This window comes from Ascidia mentula, chromosome 6 (genome assembly GCF_947561715.1).
Source record: "Ascidia mentula chromosome 6, kaAscMent1.1, whole genome shotgun sequence".
NCBI lineage: Eukaryota > Metazoa > Chordata > Ascidiacea > Phlebobranchia > Ascidiidae > Ascidia > Ascidia mentula.
Genome location: NC_138571.1, coordinates 12228327 through 12253283, shown reverse-complemented (window position 1 = coordinate 12253283; position 24957 = coordinate 12228327). Strand labels below are relative to the sequence as shown.

Below are 24957 nucleotides of genomic sequence, written 5' to 3'. Positions count from 1 at the left end.
GGAAGTTTCGCAAATCTCATCCACTAGACAATGAAAACAGCACGTCGCAAAGCAGATCGCATTTAATTCATTATTAGATTCCCAAACAAAAGACGCGACTATCGCCCATAGTTTTGCGCAAAGTGCATGGACGATACGGCGCCTAGAGCTGATGTGATCATTTGCAGCGCAAATAGCACTCCGTTGAGGCACAAAAGCGTATATTGGAAAGCAAACACAGGAATGCAGACGTTCTAGTCCAAAACACATCACAACGTGGACTTGCGATACGATACGATACGTATCTTTCATCAGTTAAACACCTCCGATTGAATAGTTAGGCAAAAGTCTGGCAGTTTTTCACACTAGGAGTGGAAAAATTGTTATTACGAAAACGCTGAGTTGCAGATGGCTATCGATGTATGTTGTGATTGTTGCATGAAAGTCTGATACTGTAAACTATCGTGATTATCAAATGTGTTGCTTTTTTATTTTCAATTAATTGCGACCTAATGTCTTTGATTCTGTAGTTCAGGTTTTTGAATTTCTATTTAATCGGGGTAGGTTTGCCTGTTCTACGTATGTCGAGTAATATTTGATATGACGTGATCCCCAGTTTTGGGCTTCTAGGTTAAGTTACAGGTTTACTATGGTGCTGTTGCTGCCAGGCATATTATATTTTAATAAGTTACGTTTAATTGTGCCAGAAGGACAGATCACTAAAATATGAGTTTATTGGCCATAGTGCGCTCCACAATGGTTCGTCTCTGTTCTTTGGTACTCAGTATAGGGTACCCAACAGATCGACGTTGACCGGACAGGTACCACAAAGTGGAATCTAGTGTGCCTGCTAGAGTAAAAGCTAGCACAGTGCCACTGCAACAGCTGCACTGATGAGACCTCACAGGTCGAAACAGTGCGTGTACACACCCTGTTTGCAGCTTGCCAATATTATTATGGCTTTTTTGCACATATAAGTTTATTGTTTTGTTACGTCACAAGGTTTCGTCTAAGGGTGACCCCGTATGACCTCGGAGAAAACAAACTTCTCCCCGCGTTGCGTTCCAGAGCTTTGGACAGTTGGACACACTTAGTGGTATTTGAACGTGTTTGTCCATCGTAAAAGATCGTAAACCGATGGGATCACCATTGATATCGGAAACCGGGAAAACCTTTCTGAGCGGGAGGCGTGATAGACTGGCACAGCGCTGAGAGTTTCTAGTTGTTTCAGGGTTTTTGTTCTGACTGCTGACAATGGCCGTGGTTTTGTGCAACTGAGTACGCGGGATTACAGCAACCGTGTCGTTATCGATAAGGGAGTTGGTAGATAAGGGTGCTGTTACCTCAGAACCGCTCAGGGCGCTTAAAATTAAAGCTGCAAGGGCTGCGCGGTTGTAATAAAGCAGATTTTTGTGTATCGAGGTTTAATTTTAAGGCTGCAAATCCTGGAAAACTGAAAACAGATCTTCGCAGCTTTAATATAATACCTCTGCCATCCGCTGACTCATCCCCCAACAACATTCCAAACACAGTAAAGTATTTACGTCATGGCGATAGCGTTAAATGTCGCCAACCTGTGTTATCAGCAAAAGGTTGACCAAAACAGCCACAAATGTGTCTCCACGGTTGATTCTGACCGCGAGCTCAAGTGGCGTCAACCGAATCATACTTTGCGGTTCTGCTGTGGGAATTGTAATTAGAGGTGACGGGATTTAGGTTTTTGCGTTGTATTTTTGTGCAACTTCGAACAATTACGTGTATAAGAAGATTGTACCAGGCTAACGCATCGAAAAGTTACTTTGTCTGTAGTGAAAAATTATATTGCGAGTGGTCAGCCAATGGTGTGTTAGACAACCCTATTTACTCCACAGATGGCAAATACCAATTCTTTGACGAGATATAATTTTGTTTAAGAGCCCTGGGCTTCCAAGTATATTTAAATTGTAGGGAGCAAAAAATCACCAAAACAATTGTCTTCCATTTGGAGTTGGTGATTTCGATGAAGTTTTTATCTATATGTGCTTACGTGCGTTGAAAACATACTCGGGTGATAGCTGCTGTTGACTCCAATATTTTCAAAGCAAACGGAATTACAAGTTTATAAGTGTTTGCTGACAAACCATGCGACGCTGTTTGATCAGCTTTCTTCTTGTGGCTGCTTACGCAGGTAAGAAAATAACGTTGCTATGTGGTTAATACGTATGGCGAGTCGCTATATCTCCGAGACAGAGATTTATGTCCAGACTCTGGTGTACGCCGAAGATAGATGCCCACAATATTTTTTTATGCATTTAGATGACTAAAATATTTAACGACAAAATGCATCCCCTCTGTAATTTGATTTTACGTCAAAGCTATTTCTCATATACCAGTTTTTTGACATATATTGGTCTACATTATTTGTTCATACAAACCTTCTTGAAAATTAGTATTAATTTAAATACCGTGACACAGGATATAAATGGTTGATAGTTTGGCAAAGTCAAATAACACCAGAACACCATTTCAGTCCTTCACACCAACACTCAATTTTGTACAGACTCGGTTTGGTCGGCGTGCGATGACAACACTTGTAGATTCGGAGGCTCGTGCCAGGGTGAACCCGGCGTCGAGGCGAAGTGCATATGCCCCACCTTTCCCTGTACACCCGAAATGGGTTCGGACACGGTGGCGTGTGGGGACGACGGGGTAACTTACCCCACAGTGTGTGCGTTACGGCAGACCATGTGCGAAAAACAGACGTGGATTGATCTCAAGCATGTCGGTCCCTGCGGTTGGTTTCAGTTTTGAAGTGTTGCTTTGTGGCCTAATGTTAGAAATAATTGAACGTAAAAAGGTGTTTAGTTTTGTTAAAGCTTCATGGGGAATTACAAGTTTGCGGTTGGCGCCGCCCGTGTATCGCCTTATGTTAAACCTCTATAAACTTTGGTTGATTGGGCGTTTCTCAATGACAATGGTATACAGAAAGTACCTACAGAAGTGCCTTTTTGACCTCAAGAGGCGTGGACTTTAACTCAATTTCAGTTTCTAAAGTAAAAACACAACAATGGTTAATACCGTTTTTCAGGCTGACAATATACAGTGGGAAAAAGGTGTAGTGATCTCTAACACAACAAAATATGCACGATATCCACTCTGTGGGGTTTATCCTTTTTTGTTTGCCTGTCAGTTGTAAGCAAACAAGCACGGCATATTTAACATAACCGCCCTTTGCACGCCTTCACAGGGACGGACGGATGCGTTACGGAGACAGACTGTACCTACGGAGGCCGCTGCATCCTCGGCAAATGCGTCTGCACGAAGTGCCGTGACGTCATCGATCGTCGGGTTTATTATCGCGGCGAAGATTGGAAGAATGATCCGGAGGTGAGTAGGGTTTGGAAGAGGACGGCGGTGTGCGGAACCGATGACGTCACGTACGAATCGGCGTGTCATTTGAGATATCACGCATGTGAAAATAAGGAGGTTATCTACGTTCGGAGGAAGGGACTTTGCCGACTTGAACGTGAGTAATAGAGTTTGTTTGTGTGCCATTCCTTTGCTTTTCACACAATGTAGAGTATTTCTCTTCAGATTCGTTTTATGGTGAAGACCCAAATTTGTCCAGGTGTTCGTGTTAAAAACTTAAGTTTGCCGGTAAAACAAACTGAAAATATTATATGTGGTCAAAAGACAAAAAAACTTTTGTCCTCGCCAATTTTTCTGTTATATTCGGTATAATGACATGCACCCTGTTTTGGGCGTTGGTTGTCCAGCTATTTAATCAAGGACCAAAACCTATGTAAAGGAAATAATGCCAGCTTAATTTTTTTCGAGCTTAATTTTAACAAAACTTGGAAAGTGACATGACTTTTCAAAAAGTCTACAGGAGAAAACGATCCAAAAACTCGAGATCTTGGCACAAAAGTGACGCAGACTTTTCTACGTATAAATACCATGTTGATTCTGCTTCCTCTGAGTCACACAACGGTCGTGACCGGAATATCAAAGTCATGTGAGTAAACAGGCCAATGCCCGAAACACAGCTTCCAAATTTACACCACGAAATTGAAATGCGTGCGCAAAACTTGTGGTTTGTCTGTCTCATATCAACGATACAGCCATAAATTGCTGCCTTTGCTCTGTTATTTTGCGGTTTTACAAGTATCTGACGTTGTTTATGAGTATGAGGGGTTTGGCCTTTACATGGTTCTGGCGAATTTTCATGTTTTGCAGAAAAGTCATCACAAACCGAGGTGGGGTACGTTGAAATTCCTGCCCCTTTGTTTTGTCAAATATATCTGAACTGCTTCTGATTAAATAGGCCAGACATAGATGTAATTGCAACGTATTTGCCATAGTTCTGATACGCACATCTGTATTGTTGGAAAAACACGGTAAAAACACAGTTTATGCACTGTCTCACTCTAAACATGCTTCATAAAATGCCCACCAACATAGACAATAAATCCCCAGGCACGCGGGTCATATTTGGAAGCAGAAAATGTCAGTTTCCTTTAAATCCATCATGTTAAATCCATAAATGTTTGTTCACAAAGCTGACCGTTCTTGGGACGCATGCCCAACGTACACAGCACACCACATGACGATAAATGCTGAACATCGAAGTCCAGGCATCTTCATGATTATTTTTCGTTCAACGTCATAATCCTGATAAAGGCGTTGTCTGTAATAGGCAAAATGTCAACCGACCGTCAATCAAAACTATGCTGGTGGCCTCTGTGTGTTTCTTCGTGTGGTTTCAAACTGTTCGTTGGAATTTGTGGTCATGCTTTGCACGACAAGATTGCATATATGTTTCTTGTTGTGGCGTGTTTTGTTCTGTCATAATTAAGAGGAATATAAAATGTATTGAGTTTTTTAAAACTTGTCTGTTCAATGGAATCTTGACGGCTAGTGTTAATCATGCTGTATGAAACGTACTTCCCAACTCAAGTCTGAGAGTCCTATGAAGCAACCTAACGCTTAAGTAGGTTGGTCGCTGCTTTGAGTGTGTGTAACACCGCAGAGAACACCAAAGAGATGACAATTAAAGACAGCATGAATGTCTGAAACATGTCTCAAGTTCACAAGGTCGCCCGCCGACATGACAAAGCCTCAGTTCGAATCCATTGTTGTTGTGGAGACGCGACCTTGGCAGTTACAACCATTTCTGTCTTGCTGTTTCACTCCCCCACAAAAAAGCCGCTGTGCGTGACATTCGAGATAAAGAAAAAGCGCGGGAGGCGTTTGGTTGGTGTTTACAAACTTTCAAATGTTAAGGTCGTTTGATATCGCTTTGAAGATAAGTCTCAAACCGACACTCCCATACTTAAAACGAAATAACGACTTACAACGGGCTTGTTTAACAAATACATCGTTTATAATAAAATGTCCAAAACAATTGTTTTTCTCCAATAATTATCGCGTATAATAGTTTTTTCTCGATAACCTCCATGATATACCATATTAATTATTGCATTTTTTGTTCATTTACGTCACAGAACATTGACAACATAGTTGGATTTAATTCGTTATGATGAAAGGAAAATAAGTTTCTCTATTAGGTAGTTAAAACATATACAGTTATACCAAACAAAGTACTTGTTATTGACATAAATATGCACCACAAGACCATTGGAAACACTCAAGAATCCATTTTGTTCTTTCGGGCAAAAAATCACCGCCTGTACATAGATGTTTTGCAAACATTTTTCATCACATATCAAACAAAGTATAGACATGTGAGAGTAAAGTATGCCAATGTGGTGTCTGTATATATCCATAAACCGACCTTTTCTTCATCATAGGCCAGTTTATAGCACGATCTCGTGTCGCACCGCGCCAAGTCAACATCATTCAACGCCCTGTGGTGGAACAAGCCAAGGAGGTAAACTGCTCCAAAGTGACATTCAAACACTGTGTTTCAAGAAAACACCGTCGGTTGGCTTACATGGGAACGTACGAACGCATGGAGGGTGTGGAGAATCTAGGCAGCCCTGTTTACAAGCTGGCTCGAATCGGGTGAGGGTATAAGCGTTTAACTCAATAGACGACCGCGGCAGTGCTATAGGCGCCTTGATTACCTTGAGGTATTCCGAACTAAGCCTTATGGTTTATTTTGGTTGCTTGACTCAACGCTTGTGGCCATAGACTCGTTAGGTTGATTTACACTAATAGGGAAAACGCATCACGGTCGTATTACGGGCCTAGTTCGGGCGATATCTTGGTTAGTCGCAGCAAGCCGAAGTGACCAAGCCTTACATTTATGCGCTAATGAAATTGTTCTTTTATGCGTGTTTGTCGATCAAAAATCGTGTCCTTAAATTTGGGATCGAGAACGCCCCGACCCTTGTATTTATTAAATTTATAAAATAAAAGCTTCGCAACAGCGTTTCTCAAAGTCCGAAAACACTAGTATTTTATAGCTGGCGAAATGTGGGGTACTTTTCCAGATTATTTACCTTTCTAACCACACTGACCGGAACCAACTAATTATTAAAATATTTCCACGTATATTATTCAACCTTGTATCATATTTCGGGGTCAACAACCTTTCAAAAGTTCAAAATTTCGCAGTTCCACCAACGATCTGAACGACTTTTCCCACATTCCAATCCCTGCAGTGTACCTCTCGCGTCACGTGACCGAGCTACGTCCCGACGGGTTTTGGATCGTTGGCTCGAAAGTAAGCTTTTAGATCAGTAACTTTAGGCAGTGCTGGCTACACAAAACTATAAGATATACCAATAAGATTGCTTGAACGAGACGGAATAGAATTTTGGGGTCAAAATATTACAGAGAGAATAAAATTATAGGAGCTAATAAAGCTTGAGCAAACCTTTGACCTTCAAAAAATCTTGAAGGAACTATTTTTACATGAGAAACTAAAAAAAAAAATTCTTTTGTGTTTAAAGTGCTTTCACAAAAATAACCATCACAATTTTCTGTTAATATGTGAAAAATAACTCTATTTTTCTGCAAACAGCAGTGTCACATTTTATTGCTGAAGCTTCCAGGTATAATATTAAATATATTCAAAGCTCTTCTGGCAAAAATAATTTACTCAGTCAGGTCGTACTTGTCCTGATGAAGGTCGGTTGGATAGCGACTGAAACGTCGGTCAAGTAAATTATGTTTACCAGAAGAGCTTTGAATTTATTGAGCAGATCCACATAACTGTGTATATCTTTGCCGTTATCGACAGATTAGCAGTGGAAGGGGTTGGCTGGGGGTTCCTGATCCAGCACCTCTCCCCGAGCAAGTTACCAATACCTGGCAAGCCACAAAGCGCAATGGTGTGTGGGTGGACGAAGAAAATTTGCATATGGAATGTACTAAGCAAGAAAGCTATGGTATGTGAAAGCACAATGTTGGATACTATACGTGTACAGTGTGCTTTATGTTGTTAGTTAACAATACTTTCAGCATTGCTTTAACTTTATTTATGCGTATAATGTCACACAAAGCTGTATAAACGCACTTTTTCTCATTGAGAATAATTGCGTCTTTGAAACTCTTGCATGGCCCCAAAAGTAGGAACAAGGACACAGGTTTCTGTAGTCCGGCAGTAAATTTGAAAAAAAATACTCTTGCAGTTCGAAATAGCTTCCGGATTAACTTCATTTAACCTCGACGATTTTCATTCACCTGAACTCATCTGTCCTTTATTAACCTTCTAATGGACGCAAAAATCAATGCAAACCTTTCTATGGAAGTGAACTTGGGACAAACACTTTTGTTTGATTGATCGAAAAGTCTGGGTTTAAACTTTTCAGTTCGCGAAGCACTTAACGAGTCCTTTTCCGAATAAATCATAGAATATACGCACAAGGAAAATTCATAATAAAATTTGTGTTTTTTTAATTATTATCGCGGTGTTTCAGAATGTCTCGAGTCAACTCGATTCGACGAGAAACCGGTTTCCAACTGGGACCATGATGTCACTCCCCCCGAGCCTTTTTACGTTCTGAATATGATTCGACCAAGAAAGGGGAAGTACCGAAGCGGGGGAAAGATAATAAGTAAGCTTACTTCAGACTTTCAAAAAGTCAATGTTAATGCAATGAGAAACATAAGCCACGGTTTTATAAACTTTGAAAAAAACTCAGCCTATATAGCTGATTTAAAATTCATCGGCAGACGTATCGATAGATTCTGCATTCCTTCTCAAGGCACTATAATGAATGTGGACGTTTATACGAAACGATAGACGGTGGAGTAAAGAGGAAGGGGGAGATTTAAACGTCCACCGATTAATTTTTTACATCACACATGTGGGCTATATTATTAATGTACATTTTCCATAAGTACCTAATAACTAGTTCGGTGGAATACAAGCAATTACAACTTACGCGTACCATGAAGTAACAACAAGGTACGTAGAAAAGGGTGAACATAGAACAATTCACGATGGGGCACTATGAATGCATTCTGACTATACGTTGAATCTTTGCCTTGTCGCTACGGCTAAATCCTATGACCAACTTGCAGTTGAATTGCGAGCGAAAAAGCAATGGCGAAAGGTCAAATCGTACATCATCAAAATGACGTCAGACAGACCTTCATGCGGTGCACCGACTCTGGTTGGAGCCAAGGTGTGGTTTGGTTGTTACACTCATTTTTCTTTAGAATTGAGTCCTTTTTTGTGACAAGAGACTGATACAGTTTATACAGTCTTGGTAGAATTGAAAAAAGTTTTTGGGTTAATTCTTAAGTGAGATATTATTGTGTTACTACCAAGACTGTAAACCGTCTCTTGTCACAAAAAATGCTCTTTTCTAGTGCATTGCCGCTAACTGTAAAAGACTGATATTGCAATTTGTAAAACACAAACTTCGTGAGGTCGCCCTTGCGTCATCAGGTAACACTTATGTGGGTTATGCGCATTTTCATGTTGGCACTATTTTATATACAAGTTGAAACTTCAATATGTTTTTACTATGTATCCCCGTGCATTTTTGTCAGAATCGCAAAAGACATTCCTTGAGGTGCGGGGGAACGGTTCTTTTGAGCAAGGGTGGAAAGAAAAAGTTTATAAAGACTAAACTGCGTTTCGAAGCCCCGAGATTCGGCTGCATAACGATCAGGTACGTCTTCGAATCCTCTTGTAATAACCCAGTTTGTACAAAGTGCGATTGAAAAATTACTGTGATTTTAACGATGTGAAGATGAAATATATATATATATATCAGAAACAACATTAAGACAAATGACTTGGGTTTTCTCTTATATAACTTTACACAAGACGTTGCGAAATTTAAAAACGCATTCATTGTGAAGGAGTAGTTGTGTCATATTTGTAGTCTCTCTTACCGAAACCTGTACCAGGAAGCTGTGTATAGTAAAAAAGGTCTTTTACATTATTAAACTCTTTTAATTTATAGAGTCGAGACATCAAGAAGATCAAACTAATTTGTCCACATACATTTGCAGAGCAAACGTTTTGTCTACAACTGATCAAGTTTATGAAGACGACATTCTCGAAAAAACGATTTGCTCCAAGAAAGCTTGAAGATGACTTAGAGCTCTTTCCTGTGACGTTTCTTTGCGCTGAAGGCCGAGATGGCTTACTAGAACTCAGCAAATTGTACATGCTTAGAGTTGAAACAATTTACCATGTCACCTGACAGAACAACATGTGTTCAGCATCTATTTTATTTATGTGGCTTAATTGAGATTGAAAATGTGGTATCTATGAATAATTGACGCCGGTATTTGTGATAATTCGGCGCCAACCATAAACAAAAGCATAGCAACCCAGCCCTGGAATGACTGGGGAAAAGAAGCATTTTTATTGATGGTATTGCGCCTTGTGATTTTTGCACAACGTGATCCCAATTAGATACGTACACGCTGTAAGTTTTGTATTCAAGCTTTGGACAAATGTTTTGCATGCATTTCAACATGATACAAAATCTTTAAACATGACCTTCGGGAGCCAGACCAAAATTTTCGATTGAATTTTTTGTTTATCTCTTGTAAGTTTATCTGCAGACTCTTCAATTGTAAATTGAGAAACCCTTTCATCCCAACAGCTAACCACATACTTTCATTTTAATGTTGTGCCATATCATTCATGTACTATGTGATGATAAATGCTGTATATTACATGTAACGTCCACACTGAACCAACTCCCATCCGAAAAACTCTACTGTGACTTTTTGTCAAACATGTAAGTTCCGTGGTTCGCTCGCTGTTGTGTGTGTCATTGTACTCAGCTATCCACTGTTTATTACAAGTTCCACATATGTCCCATGTGGCAATTAAATCTAAATTGCTTTTTTAGAAACTTACGTCAATATTAGTGATGTTCCCAGTTCCAAATTATCCGATTCGTGTATTATGGCAAAAATGTTTGATTGCCAAACAGAATGCTATGTTAAGGTTAGCCTGTCATGAGTGGAACAAATAAACGTGGGTATTTATTAATATGGTATAACACGTCACGAAAAACCTTGATAACAAACAACAGAAAAATCGTAAGTCGGCGAGTATCACAGACTGGGTCCTAAAAACGAGTAATTTGCGAAATGTTTGTCCGCTTTTAGGACAAAAATGCTTTCCCAACTATCCGGTAAAATTAAGTGTATTATCCGGCCGGGTCCGGGTATTGAAAATTGGTCAATATCCGGCCGGGTCCGGGAACCCGGATCCGGCGCAACACATCACTAGTCAATATGAAATCACTGTTTAATTGGTTAGCACATAACAAATTGATGGAACATTGGCACTGATTCCCGCACGGGAAAACAAGCAGGATTGCAACTACCGTAAACACTACGTACGAGTTTTTGAATAAGTTAATGCCTACTGAGGGCTCATGTCCCTAGATGTGGATTACACTCAATTACTGTTGATGTTGATGCCATTATGCAGATGAGACATGAAGATTGTACCATCGTGCATATTTATACTGTCCCAAATGAGAACATACTCTTCTACAAAATCTTCCGAAATTGCAGCCAAAATATCTCCAACAGAGGGAAACACCCCACGGGAAAGTACAGTGCCTGCTTTGCGTCGTTAATCCCACGAATTATTCATTAATGTTTTTTTTTTCGAAATAATAATAATAAACAAGCAATAACTGTCGATTATGAACTTCCTTTTTATTCAAACAAAAATTATATTTTTACGTCTCGCTATAATGCAAAGTAAAATAGACAGAAAACGCTATACTTGCAACAGGGAGCAATTAAAAGATTTCAACATATTTTCTACCAACTGCATAGACAAAGATATTCGAAGGCAATACAAAATGAAAACAACATTTGGAATGTGTAAAACATTTAGCGCACCGATGAAAATACAATAAACAACACCGGATCGGTGAACCAAGCCACCCTGGTAGCGCATAAACGTCTCTGTATACTGTTTCCCGGAGACCAGTGAAAAAGAAGACAATAATCAATAAAATTACACAAATTTCCCCTACGTAGGAAAAAAAATTAACACGTCGATGTAAAAAAAAAACGCATTGGTATTTTTAGTAATATTTAAGTTACTACGAGACGTCTATCTACTGACAATTCAAGTCAAGTCACAGAAAAAACTTTCACATATTCGGCGAACTCAGTTTGGTTTTTTCGAGTCCGGAGCGACGAGGTTTTGATAAAAATTGTACCACGTGATCTGCTATGTTTTCGGGGTTGCACAAATGCACGTGGTGGCGCCCTACGACCTCGACCATCTGTTTCGACTGAAGAAAACATAGGCGGGTGATTGCCAGCATTGACCAAACATAGAAAAATACACTGAATTGTGCATCAGTCTTAAAAAACTTTAACTTAAATAAATTTTCTTGTGTGGTACGTATAAAAGTTTTAAACACAGTTAACATCGTAAAAATTAAAATTGAGTCCTTTTTGTATATGTATACAAAACTAAAGTTGCAACAACAAATCGTTTGGAAGTTTACCCGTTTTGCAGGAATTTAAAGTCAATATGTGCAATATTTCGTTAATATTTGGCACAAAACCCTTTTTTTGACAAACGTAATTTGTACTGTGTAAGCTGCAGACAGATGGCCACTGTTTCGACGTAAAAAGTCCCATCCATCAGATCAGTGGTCATCTGTCTGCAGCTTAAACAGTTCATATTATTGCCATCACTTTGCTGATCATGCAATTTGTACTTATAGTAAAACTTTGTGATACCTGGGCATTGTTAAAGTTGTTGAATAAAAGTTCCAACGCTTGTTTGTGGATCTCAGATATATTTTTCCGAAGTATCCCTTCTTTGGCACTATCAACGATATAAATGCCATCATGTAAATTTACATTATCAACACAATTTTTTTTCATCAATTTTTCAACAAATGCTTTAAACCATACATGGCACAAGTTGGACCCCTTGGGCCATTTGATCTATAGTCCGTCATACATTGGTAATATCAAAAAACTGTTCACAGTCAATTTCATTTTATTTTCAGTCCACGTTTTTTTTCTGCATTTTAGTATTCAGTTTTTAAAGGGTATTTATTGTAAATAGGTTAGTTTATAAATTATACTGTAAACAAACGCACTTTTTACACTTTTATAAAAAGTATACTCGCACCACCTAATGGCCCAGTGTCAACGTTTCACAATTTCTGGCCCGTGAAACGTCAAGTTTGTCAACTTACGCTTCAACTTCGCCGTAAATATACATTTCGGATGACGCAACATACTTTTCTCACATAAGAGAGGTAAAGGTTCATCGGGCAAGGCCCTACGTTGCCACGGTTTGAGTGCATTTCCACACATAACGTATTGTTTTTTACTTGTTTGATTAGCCGAACTGCCGACAGACCAAGTAATGTTGTCTAGCGGTAAACCCACCTACTTCACATGCTTCTATACTTCGCTCAGACAAGGTCAAACTCTGGCCCGCGGGGTACAGAATTTGGCCCGCCAAACGTTGGTATATATTAGTGTTGCTTGCGAACGCTGCTTATATCGTAGTATAATGTAATTTTAGTTCATTTTTTGCTGTTTAAATTTAAAAAAATTGTATGTAAGTTAGTTAATAAAACTTCAGTGAAAACACTCCCATACACGAAGATACCGAAAACAGTGTTTGCTAACAGTTGGCTGAAAACCGCAATGATTATTTTTTACATTAAAGTTAGAACTTTCGAAATACGCATTAAAAATACTGTGAACATTGTCAATCGAATTTGTTCGTTTCCAAGCAATTTCCGAAGTATTTTTCAACACCACTTACATGATATGCAGTAGTTCCGCCTCGATCTTGTTGATAAAGTGGAGACCAACTTCGGGTGTCATGGAAACGGGGTGACGCAATTTGTGGCGGGGATCGCGCGTGAAAGCAAAGCCACCTGAAAAATCACAGTCGTTTACGCTATCCGGAACCCCCTGTGGTTTCAAAGCCATTGTTTTTCAGGCGACCAATTACCATTTTCAAGTTTTTTGGTTCCTCTTTCCAGCAAGATGTCTGCTGCACTTTCAGTTAGGGATTTGTTAGCGGTAAGGAGCCTGTTAAAAGGACCAACGTGTATCAGTAATGCCTTTTTAAAGGAAAATTGGTAATGAACCTTTTTTTGGCATCGTCATAATTATAAAAAGCTGAAAATTTCTCGGGGTTGTCTTCTAAGTCCAAATGCCCATCTATGCACGATCTTAGTTGACCTGAAGAGTTTTCCTAAAAACAAAGAAGTTTTTTGTGTAAATAAACTATTCTTTTAATTCAGACATATTTCAGAAAAACTTACCGCGGGAACAGGGAAAACCCCAGCCACATCAATTATAATCAGCTTGTCAACTTTTTCAGGGTATGTCCCTGCGTACTAAAATGCAAATTCAAATATTTAATTCTGTGAACAGCTCACAGAATTCACATTATTGGCTGCATGCTTGTATCATGAATTTAAGTCTGTGCACAAATCTGCAATAAGTTCTGTATGTGTCCAAATTCAATCGTTTCAAATAGCTCTAATTGTTATGAAGGTGTAATTAAAATTTATAATGCAAGCAACTTACCAAGGCACCAACATTTCCACCTGTAGGCAAACACACTTATGATGTACGAAGAAGGACAGAAGAAATTTAACAGAAAAAACAGTGAAATCACATTCAGTTGTGCCGTTTTTTTTGTTCGTGTTAAAAGCTCACAAAACTGTACATTATATTTTTTTGGCATTTTTTTGCAAGCTGCAAGTAATATAGCACTTACCAAGACTATGTCCAAGGATGCTCAAATATTTCCAATTGTAAACTACATAAAAACACAATATCATAAACAATTAAAATTTATAAGTTTCCTGTTTTCCAATAACTGACATGATGCACAGTACAGACGAAAATATTGATCAAATCACATACATTTTACAACTCTCTGAAGAACACTGATGTACAGATGAATGGAATAACACATTCCTTTATGAATTGGTGACGATGCTCCATGGCCAGGAAAATCAATCAAGACGAAAAACTTGTCTACAAGAAAAAAACAGATGTACTTATTATTTTCAGTGAGCTGCATGCAGGGCCACTGTTTTGACACATTAGGTCTCATTAGCCCAGCTTTGATGTACTTATTATTTTCAGAACTATATTAGAGGCTCCATTGTTTATGTGCATATTGTTTTTTTTTTAACTTTTCTTAAAAACAGTGGTGCTTTAGGAAGGTAATATTTGTAATATCAGTAAATAACCATTATAAGTAACCAAGGCATGCCTGGCACATCACATCATGATAAATTTCTATCATCGATTTGTTAGCAAAACAATAATTGACCAAAAGCGCTAACAATGTTGCTTGTAATTTTATTTTTCCAACTATAATAATGCATCAAACCTTTAGGCAAGTAAGGAATCAAGGTATCAAATGTGTTACAGTTGTCAAGCCATCCATGTGTGCACAAAACCGGGAAATTTTTCTCATCGCCGAAGGTTTTTCCACCAATTTTCCCCCAAGGAACAGGGATTTCTATTTCCTTGGTTAAACCTGTAATGGTTTGTGTTTCCATTATGTTGATAATGCAACATGACTATCATTGTGTATTTTTACAGAGAGACATGGACTTATCATAATTACTAATGTTAGGTAGTCGTCAAGAAGCGTTACTAAATAATAAAAATGCCAATGCAATGAATTTGATACACTTGATAAACAGTAACCTATGAAACCATTGTTTGTGCTTGGTGCAGTTACAATACATTATTACAATCAATAATGTGTTCAGCATTGTGGTAGACAAGTCGGTATGAGATGCTGAACAATAGTGTTAATGATCAGTCAGAATAAACTTTTTACTTCTCCATAAAATTTTAAACCCAATTTACCTCTTGCTGAAGTTCCAACAAAAGATATTTCATCCATGGTACCAGTGTGAAATGACCTAAAATAGAATTTAAAGTTAAACCAAAAACCCTAATGTCACATTATTACCAATGTCATCAGTAGAGAGACCTAATTAAACCCAAGTTGGTCAACTATTTTGGCACAAAAATTAATTCGAACTAAGTATCTACATTTTGTACATAGTAATGTGTAGGTCTGAGACGTTATATGCACAAAAAATAAAAACGTATTGTACTAACACGTCACATACTAGTAGGACATTACAATTCACTACACACATGCTTATACCTGTTACTATGGAATGTAGATTTTCCACCAGCAATGTTACGAATGACAGAAGATTTAAGTTTCCTTGTTAATAATGGAAGCAAATTGAAAAACTTAGCTCTTGCATGAAAACATTGATTCATCTGTTATTTCCTTCCTTCCAAGTTATCATGACGTTACGCATGATTGGGTGCAGTTTTCATACGATTTGCTTATTGCTGCATCATGATGACGTAAGGACTTTCGAGGGCAAAGTCTGAATCTTGTTCACCTACAGTCCTACACCATAGAATACTAAAACAGTATTCTATGTTTTAGTATTCTACGCCAACTCAGAATTCGGAGAAAATTCCTTTTACACCGGGAAACGAAGTTTTCGCCAAATTTAATCCACATAGGCCTATATGAGTCTATGTTGCAAAGAAATCTGTGTGAACTTCAACGCTTTAATTTAGGGTAGTATTAAAATTCAAAGAAATAATAAACCAATAAACCAACTGAAAAAAAAACTAAAATACTTTGGATGCGGATAACTTATAACTCTAAGCAACAAAATGTTATTTATTAGAATTGATACAAAGAAACGTATGAGAGTTGTACGCGTAAGCTTTCCACGAGTCAATGGTTGACACATTTACCGGTCTGTGCACCCCCGCTGAAACACTCTCGATACGTCAGCGACTAACATGTGGCCACTACAGCATTTACGTAACGTCATGCAAAGGATGCGTTGCCCAGAATGTCCACAGGCTGGAACATGCACAGAGCCACATGGAACAAGTTACAGTGGTTACTGGAAAGCGATGACACAGCATTAGTGCCTACTTTGACAAAGAGCATTGTCAAAACTTTCTGCCCAAAATGTATGAGGACATATATGGCTGCATACAATACAGACGTATTTGGTGTGTTTTTTGTTGATACTACTAGCATAATTAAATAAGTTACTGCGATCGCAAGGCCTGCATCTGCAGTTTAGGGTAGATCCCAATATTTCAACTTTTGAAGAAATTTTTTGTTGATGGTTCTGCAAAGTGCTTCCTGATCGTTTTGGTTTTTTTCATTCGAGTGGCTTATTTCGTCTTGGTTGTGTGGTGCTATCAACCACAAGGGTGTGTTCCTGAAAGCTCCAAAGCTGAAGTCTATAGTATTTTCCTTCTTTATTGCGTTTCCTTTTATCTTCTTGTTTTCCTGCATTTCATTGGAAGTACTATTTTATATTAAATGACCTTTTTCCTAAAAAACGCATGCATACCCTCTAGATCTGTTTATGTTGCTTATTTTCATACTCTGCATCAGTCACAGAAGATGATGATGTCTCTTCAGGCGAATTACATTTTTCTGCATATTTTTTCATCTATACAGCTGTCTACTTGATTGATATTTTCAGCATTGCAGGGAAACTTTCCATACGGTTTTTGGTCCACGGCCTGATGCCAGTGTAGCTTGGATCACTGATCCAATGTAGTTTCCATTACTTTGTTAGCATGATAGTAATAATATTCAATCTTTTATTCAGCATCACACTTGTATTTGAATAACCAGTAAACCTCAACGTCTATTGTACAGAAAAGTAATATGTCTTATAATAGCGTAAAAGGTAAGGGATGTTTATTGCTCAATCATTCGGTTTAGCGGCCCTTGAACACGGGGCATCCCCTTTATCAACATATCCAGGACGGCCTTCCATCTGGTGACGTTCATATACTTGGATAAAGGAAGGCCAAATGCATCAGCAATCCCAACGCTCATCTGTAGCAGTTCCGCCGACGACTGCACTGACTGTGAAGACCACTGAAACAACTCCGCCGCTTTGCTTGAAGTTGATTTTTGTGCTTGAGCTGGCGCTGGGGGCTTTGACTCAGCTTCGGGCAGCACAAAGAAATCTTCGCGGGCCGTAACACGAGCACTTGGTGGCACAACGTTCATCACCACCTTCAGACAAACAAACACAGGGAATTGAAGTCTTAATGTTTAGAAACCTGTCTTTGCCTCAATGCAAGTTTTGATTCCTGTTCAACAACTTGAGTTTGGGTAATGGTTTAAAATATTTTTTGTGTGCACTTCTGGTACTGATACATGGCGTAGAGGTTTATTGCATTTGCAAGTGTAAATATTCCATATAAATATTAAAGTGTAAAATTAAAACTAGTTTTTGCAAGTATGAACCAAATCTAACGCTTTATTATCGCAACTAAATCCACAAAAGCGAACACCAACCTTCGCCATGGATGGATCAACGTATTCCGTCGCACCCAAAGTGACCAAAGCCGTGTTGGCTTTTAGGTGTTTAAACTTGTCCGCATCCATCTCCCGCCTGAGCTCCGTAAACGCCCGAACAATACACTTCGCTCCTCCGCTGAAACCAAAGAAAACCTGTCGTATTTTTTCGTCGCTATTCGGCGTCGCCATCTCCATGGCAATGGTCTTGACACGCTCTGCTGCACTTGCGGGACTTGTGTTTGGGCGAATGGCGATCACTTTCATCTGGTCGTCACGGAAGTCGAGACCAAACATACTTTCGCCAAGGGTTTTTGCCGACTTCTCATATTGCGCCAACGCATCCTCTTTGTCGCAGTCGGCCACTAAATAGGCTTTCATATCTTGATATTGCGACATTTTTCAGGGTTTTAATAAGTCAACTATGATGTCAAAACTGCGTCACAACAATTTGGAATAGATTGTGATCTATAAAGTGTAAAAAATTTTGCATGTAGTTCGATTAAATGTAACTTAATGAATGCAAAAGGCCCATCAGAAAAACATTAGTCAACTTATACAACAAACCCCACACACCAAAAATTTAAATCCTTTTTCTAACTGCCTGCTGTTCCAAGAAACTATTTTGAAGTTTAAACTTTTTTTCCCGGTGGAAACAATGAACTACCCCTTTCTATAACGGGAACAGATCGAATACCTCTGGTGGCGCAACTTGGAAACCACATTTCCCCACTATGAAAAAATCCCCCAAAGCGAATTTACTTTCTCCATTTTCACTCAGTCGAGTCATCCAAGCGGAACCAATCCCTCGAGGTCCCGAAGGGGAACTTTTTGCCTTGCAACATGAACAAGCAAAGAAATGTTATAAGAGGAGCTATGTATACACCACGGGCCATATGCTACCAACCACATCTTAACGCTTTATGGTTATTAGATGAAAACGCAATATATTTTTGTGTAGTCACAGTTAAAGAGCCTTGTATAGTTTCTCTCGAAAGCACAAACAAGAGACTGCTGGTATCCTGCACATGACTCAGATGCTAATTTTAGCGACTCGCGTCAACATGCGAATAGATTGTTAACATGTACTTTATATGCATTCACTTCACTTGATGCATTACCGTTTTCGTGATGCTTGGACAGAATCTAAATTTTTAATACACTTTTGTTTGTTCAAACAGTCCATGAATGGTTGAATAATACCGTGTAACAGTATCGCGATTCGTTATCTTCTGGTGTTTGGATTTGGGTTAGAACAGCAGCATGCCTTACAGTTAATGTAACTATCGTATCAGAATGTGCTATTTTCTGGAGAAACACTTGACAAATCGCCCACAGCATTATACTTGCCCCAAATGCAACGTTGATCTTGACCACAAAATAAACTGCAGGTCACATATTGCTACTTTACAGTCTGTACTAAAGCTTTGTTTAATCGCGGTGCTGTGCGCGCTTCAATCGGCAGCACAAAGAAATTGGACACATGAAGCAGTTCCTGTTTTCTTACTTCAGCTACGCTCCACTAACCAAACCCAAGCTATCTGACGCGAAGTAAGTTAAATCCCAACCAACTTTACAACCTTGTTACGGGGCGTGTTAAATCATTCTCAACACTGTTTCGAACGCATTATTTATACAGAAAAAGAGGAACCGAAATTGTAACAGCCAGGCATGCTGGTGTAGGCTACAGGAACAGGAACTGAAACTTAAATTGTTGATTAACGTCACCTGATAGCAAAACTGTAGGTGTTAGGAATGTAACTTACCTAACATAATGTATTTGTACAAATCCTCTTGTTACGTCATTGGTCCTTATTATGTCAATGCTATATTTTTTACAAAGGTTCCTAAATGTCCTGTAGAGGCACGCGTGCGCCGTTTTAAGGCATCGCAAGCTTGGAAGCTGTGGTCGAATTGTATTTCCATCATAAACGTCGTAACCTTTCAGTTGTTGCACTGAGAAGAAAAACAAATTATCGTATCAAATCGTCTTCAAAAAACTCTTAACACTAAAAAAATCTCCAACAAAGATGTATTTTCGTTACTCTGTGTATAAAATGGAGTTGCCATGTGATAGGATTTTCCTGGACATGTCCGATTTTACTGTTTAAATCTACATGATAGAGTAAAAAATTATCAAATGTGTTTAATATCTTGACTTTTTTAATTGCAACTTATGCGTCAACAACTGCTGGTTGCCATGCGGTGCTTATCAAATGGGCCCCACAGTTAGAAAAAGCCCCGCGGTCAGAAAAAGCCTGCGGCTAAAAAAGTTTCACCAGAGGAGAAAAGGCCTCGAAGCTTCCCATTTTTTTTCGCTTTAGACGCCATACAAAATGTGTCGGTTGACATAACCAAACAAGAACGCCACGTGTTCTAATTTATGTGAACAGTTTTAATTTCAAAAGAATAAAACATGGCACCTTTCATAAATTTGTAATTAAGTCTTTTTGAGGCAATTTAACGTCTTACAAATGTTTGTCATCATTGGTTTTGGCCTATCATTTGTTTGTAATACCCCCATTGTAATACCCGTCACCTCATGTTGTAGCATTAACCTTATAGTGGCAAAAGACAAATTGATGTGTGACACGATCGTTTCGCTTATTTTTTCAACCTCGCGCTGTGCAGAGCTGCGTGCAATGTAGATGCGCCTTAATTAAGTGCGAATCTCTGTTGCCCGTACTGTCACCTCGCAAGCTGTACCATGATGGTGCAGGAAGACTGTAATACATCATCCTCTGTTTGAGTTCCAATTTCGTTTCAGCAGAATGTTTGGTAAAGCAATTAATGAAGGATCAGTCGTTGTTACGAAGTTCTTAAACGTATAGTTCTTTTGTTGTTTGGGTCTGCGAAGATTTATGACGCTACAATTAGACAAACGCTGCATAACATTCAACAGGGACAATTTACCTTTTCGTTACTGCAAATAACTTTAGCCTTTGAGCCGCAATGTACTCCATGGTCCCGGGTCTGCATTGTTGCGCCACAAAAGTGGACTGCGCGTTTGTGAGGAAACAATTAGCGTCTGGAGTTTCCCGCTGGCCGAAACAGCTTGTGTTTGCTTGAGTTTGTGGCAGTTTCTTCTTGCAACGTGTTTCGAGCGTCGTGTTTCTGACATCAGACTATTGACAGCATATACAGTTTTTTCATGGAGCTGGGATTGAATCAGAATCCGTTTTGTTTTGTTGCAAGTCGTAATAAAAAACCTTTCTCTGAGGTTAGCAAGATTTTTAGACATATATATATGTACGTGCCTTACCGATAAGGAAATTGCACTACAACCAAGAAATATGTAGTAAGGTTTAGGTGCCGACTAGAAAATGGGTTATGGGGACACAAGCGTGTAATCTATTGTGCTATAAAGCTGTTTTGCATGTACAGGTATTTCGTGTACCTATGTTCTATGTTTGCACGCGAAATGTGATTCCCCCTATCTTTCTACAGAAAGAGCCAAGCCAGTTGCAAATGTCGAATCAAATGTCAAATCCTAAATAATCATACTATATGGAACCATTGCAGCAGGCAGATATATGACGCATTATGGGTGTAACAACGCCTTCAGAATGTGAATTTGCGAGGAAGTGGAATTGATTAACGCGATGCTGAGGCCTGTTTATCTACACCCCACGTCATCTCACGTATCGCAACGCATGGTGGGCATTTTATAAATAAAATTAAATTGGTTGTAGTGTAGTTAGATTGCGCAGTATATGCAGCAAGGACTGTTGGTAAAAACTCACATAACATGTACTTGCTGATGGAATACTGTGGTGCGTTATCCTTGTTTACGAAACTCAGCCAATCATGAAAGGTGGTGCAGGATTTAATTGTCATGCTAACGAACTTTAGACTTAGACCACGGAGTTCATTCTTTATCCTATCAAACAGGAAGCAACAGTCCGCACCAGGAAGGCGGTAACAATTGTTTGGCGCCTGGAAGGTTAAAAGTTTTCTTGCGCCAGGCTAAACTAAACCTGGGCCAGCCTCGTGCAGTACTTTTTTTGTAATTTTAGCATCATAGGGTAAAAATACCGACAGAAACTTCACGTTCGGTTGCGTTGGAAACGGTTGTGGTTTCCCTGCGTTTAGATATATAAAAACTACAGTAGAAAGTGCTGAGGAGTCAGTTACGAGTAGAATATGCCCCAATAAGTTAGCTTAAGAAATAAGGTCGTTTTGGTATTAAACTGATCAAATGTATTAGTTAGTTATTATCTGTGTTTTGAAGTAAGTTAACAAAACCATGGTTATGGCATTAAAACTAAGAATTTAGCCAAGATGTGAGCAGTTATTTTTTGAAACAGTTGCGTAGAAACGCATTTCGCATAAATTTAATATTGGATGATGTACAGGCTGACAAATCAACACCAGATTTGGCAAACCCACCTGGTTCTTGATTCAAAATACTAAGTTCGATCGAAGGCAGTTTCTGAGCTCAATCATGGGGTTAATTATTGTGGCCTTTCAGTTACAACGGTAGCCTGTCAAGATAGAACAAGGCTAAACCGAAAAGCAATATGGGCAGCGGTCCCGAACCCACTGGTAAAAATCGTTAAAACGTTCCTTGGGGTTTTCTATCTGCATACGAAATTGGATTTGTATTGATTTGCGGAGGATAGCAGAGGACGGCACACCGAAAAAGGAATGGTATATTGTATCCGCATCTCCTGGCTGCGTTCCTTTGCAAATTGACCTGGGTGCAGGCTGTTTGTTGTTGTTTGGTGTGCGGCAATTCTGTACAGAAATAGGTATGCAGCTTATAGCTTTTGGGGATTTGCAAATGCATAGACTATACAGTTACATTGTTTTTCGTTACATACAACCATTGTCGGGACGGATTTGTTCTTGCTTTGTTTCGTCACAAAAAACTTGTACTGTTATGCTGTGTTATATGCATGTTTAAATTGACAAGCTGGTCTAAAGTTGCTTCAATTGTTTCAGATATCCACGGTTTTACATTGCTTTTAGATAAATTTAATTAAAATGTCTTGCAGAGGCTGCCTTGAACCGCCAATGTAAGTATAAAACATGTATATTTTTGTAGGGTTGAATTCATGGAGTAAATTAACCACCCTATAACGTATTTTGTGACGCGCCTTCAAGTACGTGACGAAACTACCATGTCCGAAAATGGAAAATTTCACCACGATTGTGTCACTATTTCTTGTGTGAATTAAGTGTTGCGTACAATGCCATTGTTACGTCATACTTCGTGTTAAAGCATCGATGACGCTAATTATTGGCAACTCATTAAATGCGAGCAGTTCGTGGTTTTTCGGCTATTTATAAGGCTTTCTTGATTATTTGCGTTAAAGGCGTCAAATCGATGACCATTTTCCTGGTTCCTTTTTTGTTCAGGCGTATGGAAGTAATATAACTTCGAACATTGCCGTATTTATGTGACCATGACTCGTGTGGCAAAGATAAAATTCAGTCAAACGTTTATCGAGGCCAAAAAAACACATTTTTTATAACCCAACGCAAAGAATTCGCTTAGAAATGTGTAATCTGTTTCCATTTGCTTTGTTTTGGTTTCTACGAATGCCCAACTTATTACGTTTGAAATCTCGTTGCAGGCCCCCAAAAGATGTCATAAAATTGGTGGTTATCGGCGATTCAGGTGTGGGGAAGTCCCAGATTGTGTCTCGTTTCGTGCGCGACGATTTCAGCGAGGATCCGGTTCCCACAGTGGGTCTTGATTTTGCCGTAAAAAGTGTGCAGGTCGGCGACAGAGTTGTCCGCGTGCAGATATGGGACTTGGCCGGAAAAAACATGTTCAGGTTCGTTTGTGTGACTTTACCCGACTGTGACAGACAAAGTGCTTTTGACCTAAAATATTTTTGTCCTAATATTTAGCCCTTGAACATAAGGCTTCCCTATGCTATGAACGTGGCGCAAGTCGTGCCCCGTGATAAGCCATCTGTGCCTTTGAACTGGCGTTGATTTTATAAACATGGCATTGCACTTTGAAATATCGATTTCAAGGTGACAGTAAACAGCCGAACGGGAAGTACGAAGCGAGCCAATTCCCTCCATCAAAGGCGTCACAATCCAATTTTCCACCCCGTCTTCAAGAATCCACGAATCGATTTTATCGACTTGTTGCTGTTCGATCTAGTGCGCTATCCTCCCCGTCTTGACCCGTCCCCAATTAGCGCTAACCTGACACCCTTTTTTTGCTTCTTTAGAAATCTAACTTCCTCCTACTACCGAGAAGCTGCAGCCGCTCTTGTTGTTTATGACATCACAAAGGTTCGCTCGTTCGAGAACGCTTCGCGTTGGATCAAAGATTTACGCAACCACAGCGGTTGTGACGTGACCATGTTGGTGGGCAACAAGCTTGACCTGCGTCATCAGCGTTCTATTCCGTCCGCTGAAGGCATCGCTCTGGCAAAGGAAGAAAACTCGACTTTTATAGAGACCTCGGCAAAAGACTGCACGCACGTACGCAAAGCATTTCACCGTTTGGTGGAGCAAGCGGGCGAGGAGTTGGCAAAGAAACAACTCGAATGGGAGGTTGCTCACGGCGGTGGGCTGCAGCAAGGTGCGGAGGCACTAAACGTCACGAAACCCAAGGTTACCCACCAAACTGTAATCCAGCAGCAGCCAAAAAAAGAATCGTACACTTTCCGCAAGGTGGCGAACGCTTGCTTGAATGAGACGAAGGAAGCGTGTGCAAGAATGCCGTGTTGTTTTTATTAGTTGTGGTCGCTCAACGTTGTTGTTGCATTTCTCTTTTTGTACACCTTTATCGCGCATCGTGGCACTGTCTTGATGTAATACACGAATTTTATAAGCACTGTGTGAGCTGGTAAATGGATGCGTTCCGTTCTACCATCTAGTTGACGTTCAGCAAATATTTGGATTATTTGCTTGAACTGACGATCCTGGGAGTGTGGGGTTCTTGCCCTTCCCCTACCCGATCAGGATTTTCAGCCATCAAGGGCGTTTTGATACAAAAATATTGTGTTTTATCGCTTTAAATTACACTAAAATTATTAAGAAACGATATTCCATAACCGTAAATACAACACGTGAAACAAAAGAAAATTTAATTTTAGTTACGTACAATTCTGCAAACTATAAAAAATTATAACACGATTTAACAAAAAAAAAAAAACTTATCAATGGCTGCTAAAATTAGTTTTCTCAATAGCGCTGCTAAGCCGAAAGAGATTGGGTCACACCTACCAGTAGGTGGG

The 24957-nt window shown here is 39.3% G+C and overlaps 4 protein-coding genes across 4 annotated transcripts; 2 read left to right on the top strand and 2 right to left on the bottom strand.

Annotated features, from left to right (window-relative positions):
* Positions 1 to 1882: 1882 nt before the first annotated feature.
* On the top strand, positions 1883 to 10214 carry LOC145905487 (uncharacterized). The gene is made up of 10 exons (XM_082992701.1): positions 1883 to 2146; positions 2519 to 2752; positions 3206 to 3484; positions 5769 to 5982; positions 6538 to 6646; positions 7166 to 7313; positions 7845 to 7982; positions 8452 to 8555; positions 8926 to 9047; positions 9394 to 10214. Exons 1-10 carry the CDS (start codon positions 2101 to 2103, stop codon positions 9470 to 9472), a joined length of 1473 nt encoding a protein of 490 aa, XP_082848827.1. The 5' UTR covers positions 1883 to 2100; the 3' UTR covers positions 9473 to 10214.
* Positions 10215 to 11022: 808 nt separating this feature from the next.
* LOC145905488 (serine hydrolase-like protein) lies at positions 11023 to 15696 on the bottom strand. Its single transcript, XM_082992702.1, has 12 exons — positions 15554 to 15696; positions 15247 to 15302; positions 14759 to 14908; positions 14284 to 14397; positions 14135 to 14176; positions 13942 to 13961; positions 13674 to 13748; positions 13497 to 13603; positions 13358 to 13437; positions 13166 to 13280; positions 12118 to 12205; positions 11023 to 11660 (listed from the first exon to the last, which is right to left on the bottom strand). Exons 1-12 carry the CDS (start codon positions 15673 to 15675, stop codon positions 11517 to 11519), a joined length of 1113 nt encoding a protein of 370 aa, XP_082848828.1. The 5' UTR covers positions 15676 to 15696; the 3' UTR covers positions 11023 to 11516.
* Positions 15697 to 17026: 1330 nt separating this feature from the next.
* Positions 17027 to 19340, bottom strand: LOC145906125 (uncharacterized). The gene is made up of 3 exons (XM_082993534.1): positions 18450 to 19340; positions 17753 to 18220; positions 17027 to 17467 (listed from the first exon to the last, which is right to left on the bottom strand). Exons 2-3 carry the CDS (start codon positions 18149 to 18151, stop codon positions 17144 to 17146), a joined length of 723 nt encoding a protein of 240 aa, XP_082849660.1. The 5' UTR covers positions 18152 to 18220; positions 18450 to 19340; the 3' UTR covers positions 17027 to 17143.
* Positions 19341 to 22694: 3354 nt separating this feature from the next.
* On the top strand, positions 22695 to 24535 carry LOC145905707 (uncharacterized). Its single transcript, XM_082992973.1, has 3 exons — positions 22695 to 22770; positions 23332 to 23535; positions 23944 to 24535. Exons 1-3 carry the CDS (start codon positions 22739 to 22741, stop codon positions 24455 to 24457), a joined length of 750 nt encoding a protein of 249 aa, XP_082849099.1. The 5' UTR covers positions 22695 to 22738; the 3' UTR covers positions 24458 to 24535.
* Positions 24536 to 24957: the final 422 nt, after the last annotated feature.

What these genes read in the sequence shown, in the direction of transcription:
- LOC145905488 (XM_082992702.1), bottom strand. Translation starts at nt 15,675, where the DNA reads ATGAATCAATGTTTTCATGCAAGAGCTAAGTTTTTCAATTTGCTTCCA. An exon ending in CATCCTTGGACATAGTCTTG is followed by an intron (nt 13,962 to 14,134) that starts GTAAGTGCTATA and finishes GTTTGCCTACAG; the next exon opens with GTGGAAATGTTGGTGCCTTG. An exon ending in ACAACTTTAACAATGCCCAG is followed by an intron (nt 11,661 to 12,117) that starts GTATCACAAAGT and finishes TGTTTTCTTCAG; the next exon opens with TCGAAACAGATGGTCGAGGT.
- LOC145906125 (XM_082993534.1), bottom strand. Translation starts at nt 18,151, where the DNA reads ATGTCGCAATATCAAGATATGAAAGCCTATTTAGTGGCCGACTGCGAC. An exon ending in TTGATCCATCCATGGCGAAG is followed by an intron (nt 17,468 to 17,752) that starts GTTGGTGTTCGC and finishes GTTTGTCTGAAG; the next exon opens with GTGGTGATGAACGTTGTGCC.
- LOC145905707 (XM_082992973.1), top strand. Translation starts at nt 22,739, where the DNA reads ATGTCTTGCAGAGGCTGCCTTGAACCGCCAAT. An exon ending in GGCTGCCTTGAACCGCCAAT is followed by an intron (nt 22,771 to 23,331) that starts GTAAGTATAAAA and finishes ATCTCGTTGCAG; the next exon opens with GCCCCCAAAAGATGTCATAA. An exon ending in GCCGGAAAAAACATGTTCAG is followed by an intron (nt 23,536 to 23,943) that starts GTTCGTTTGTGT and finishes TTGCTTCTTTAG; the next exon opens with AAATCTAACTTCCTCCTACT.
- LOC145905487 (XM_082992701.1), top strand. Translation starts at nt 2,101, where the DNA reads ATGCGACGCTGTTTGATCAGCTTTCTTCTTGTGGCTGCTTACGCAG. An exon ending in TCTTGTGGCTGCTTACGCAG is followed by an intron (nt 2,147 to 2,518) that starts GTAAGAAAATAA and finishes AATTTTGTACAG; the next exon opens with ACTCGGTTTGGTCGGCGTGC. An exon ending in TTTGGATCGTTGGCTCGAAA is followed by an intron (nt 6,647 to 7,165) that starts GTAAGCTTTTAG and finishes CGTTATCGACAG; the next exon opens with ATTAGCAGTGGAAGGGGTTG.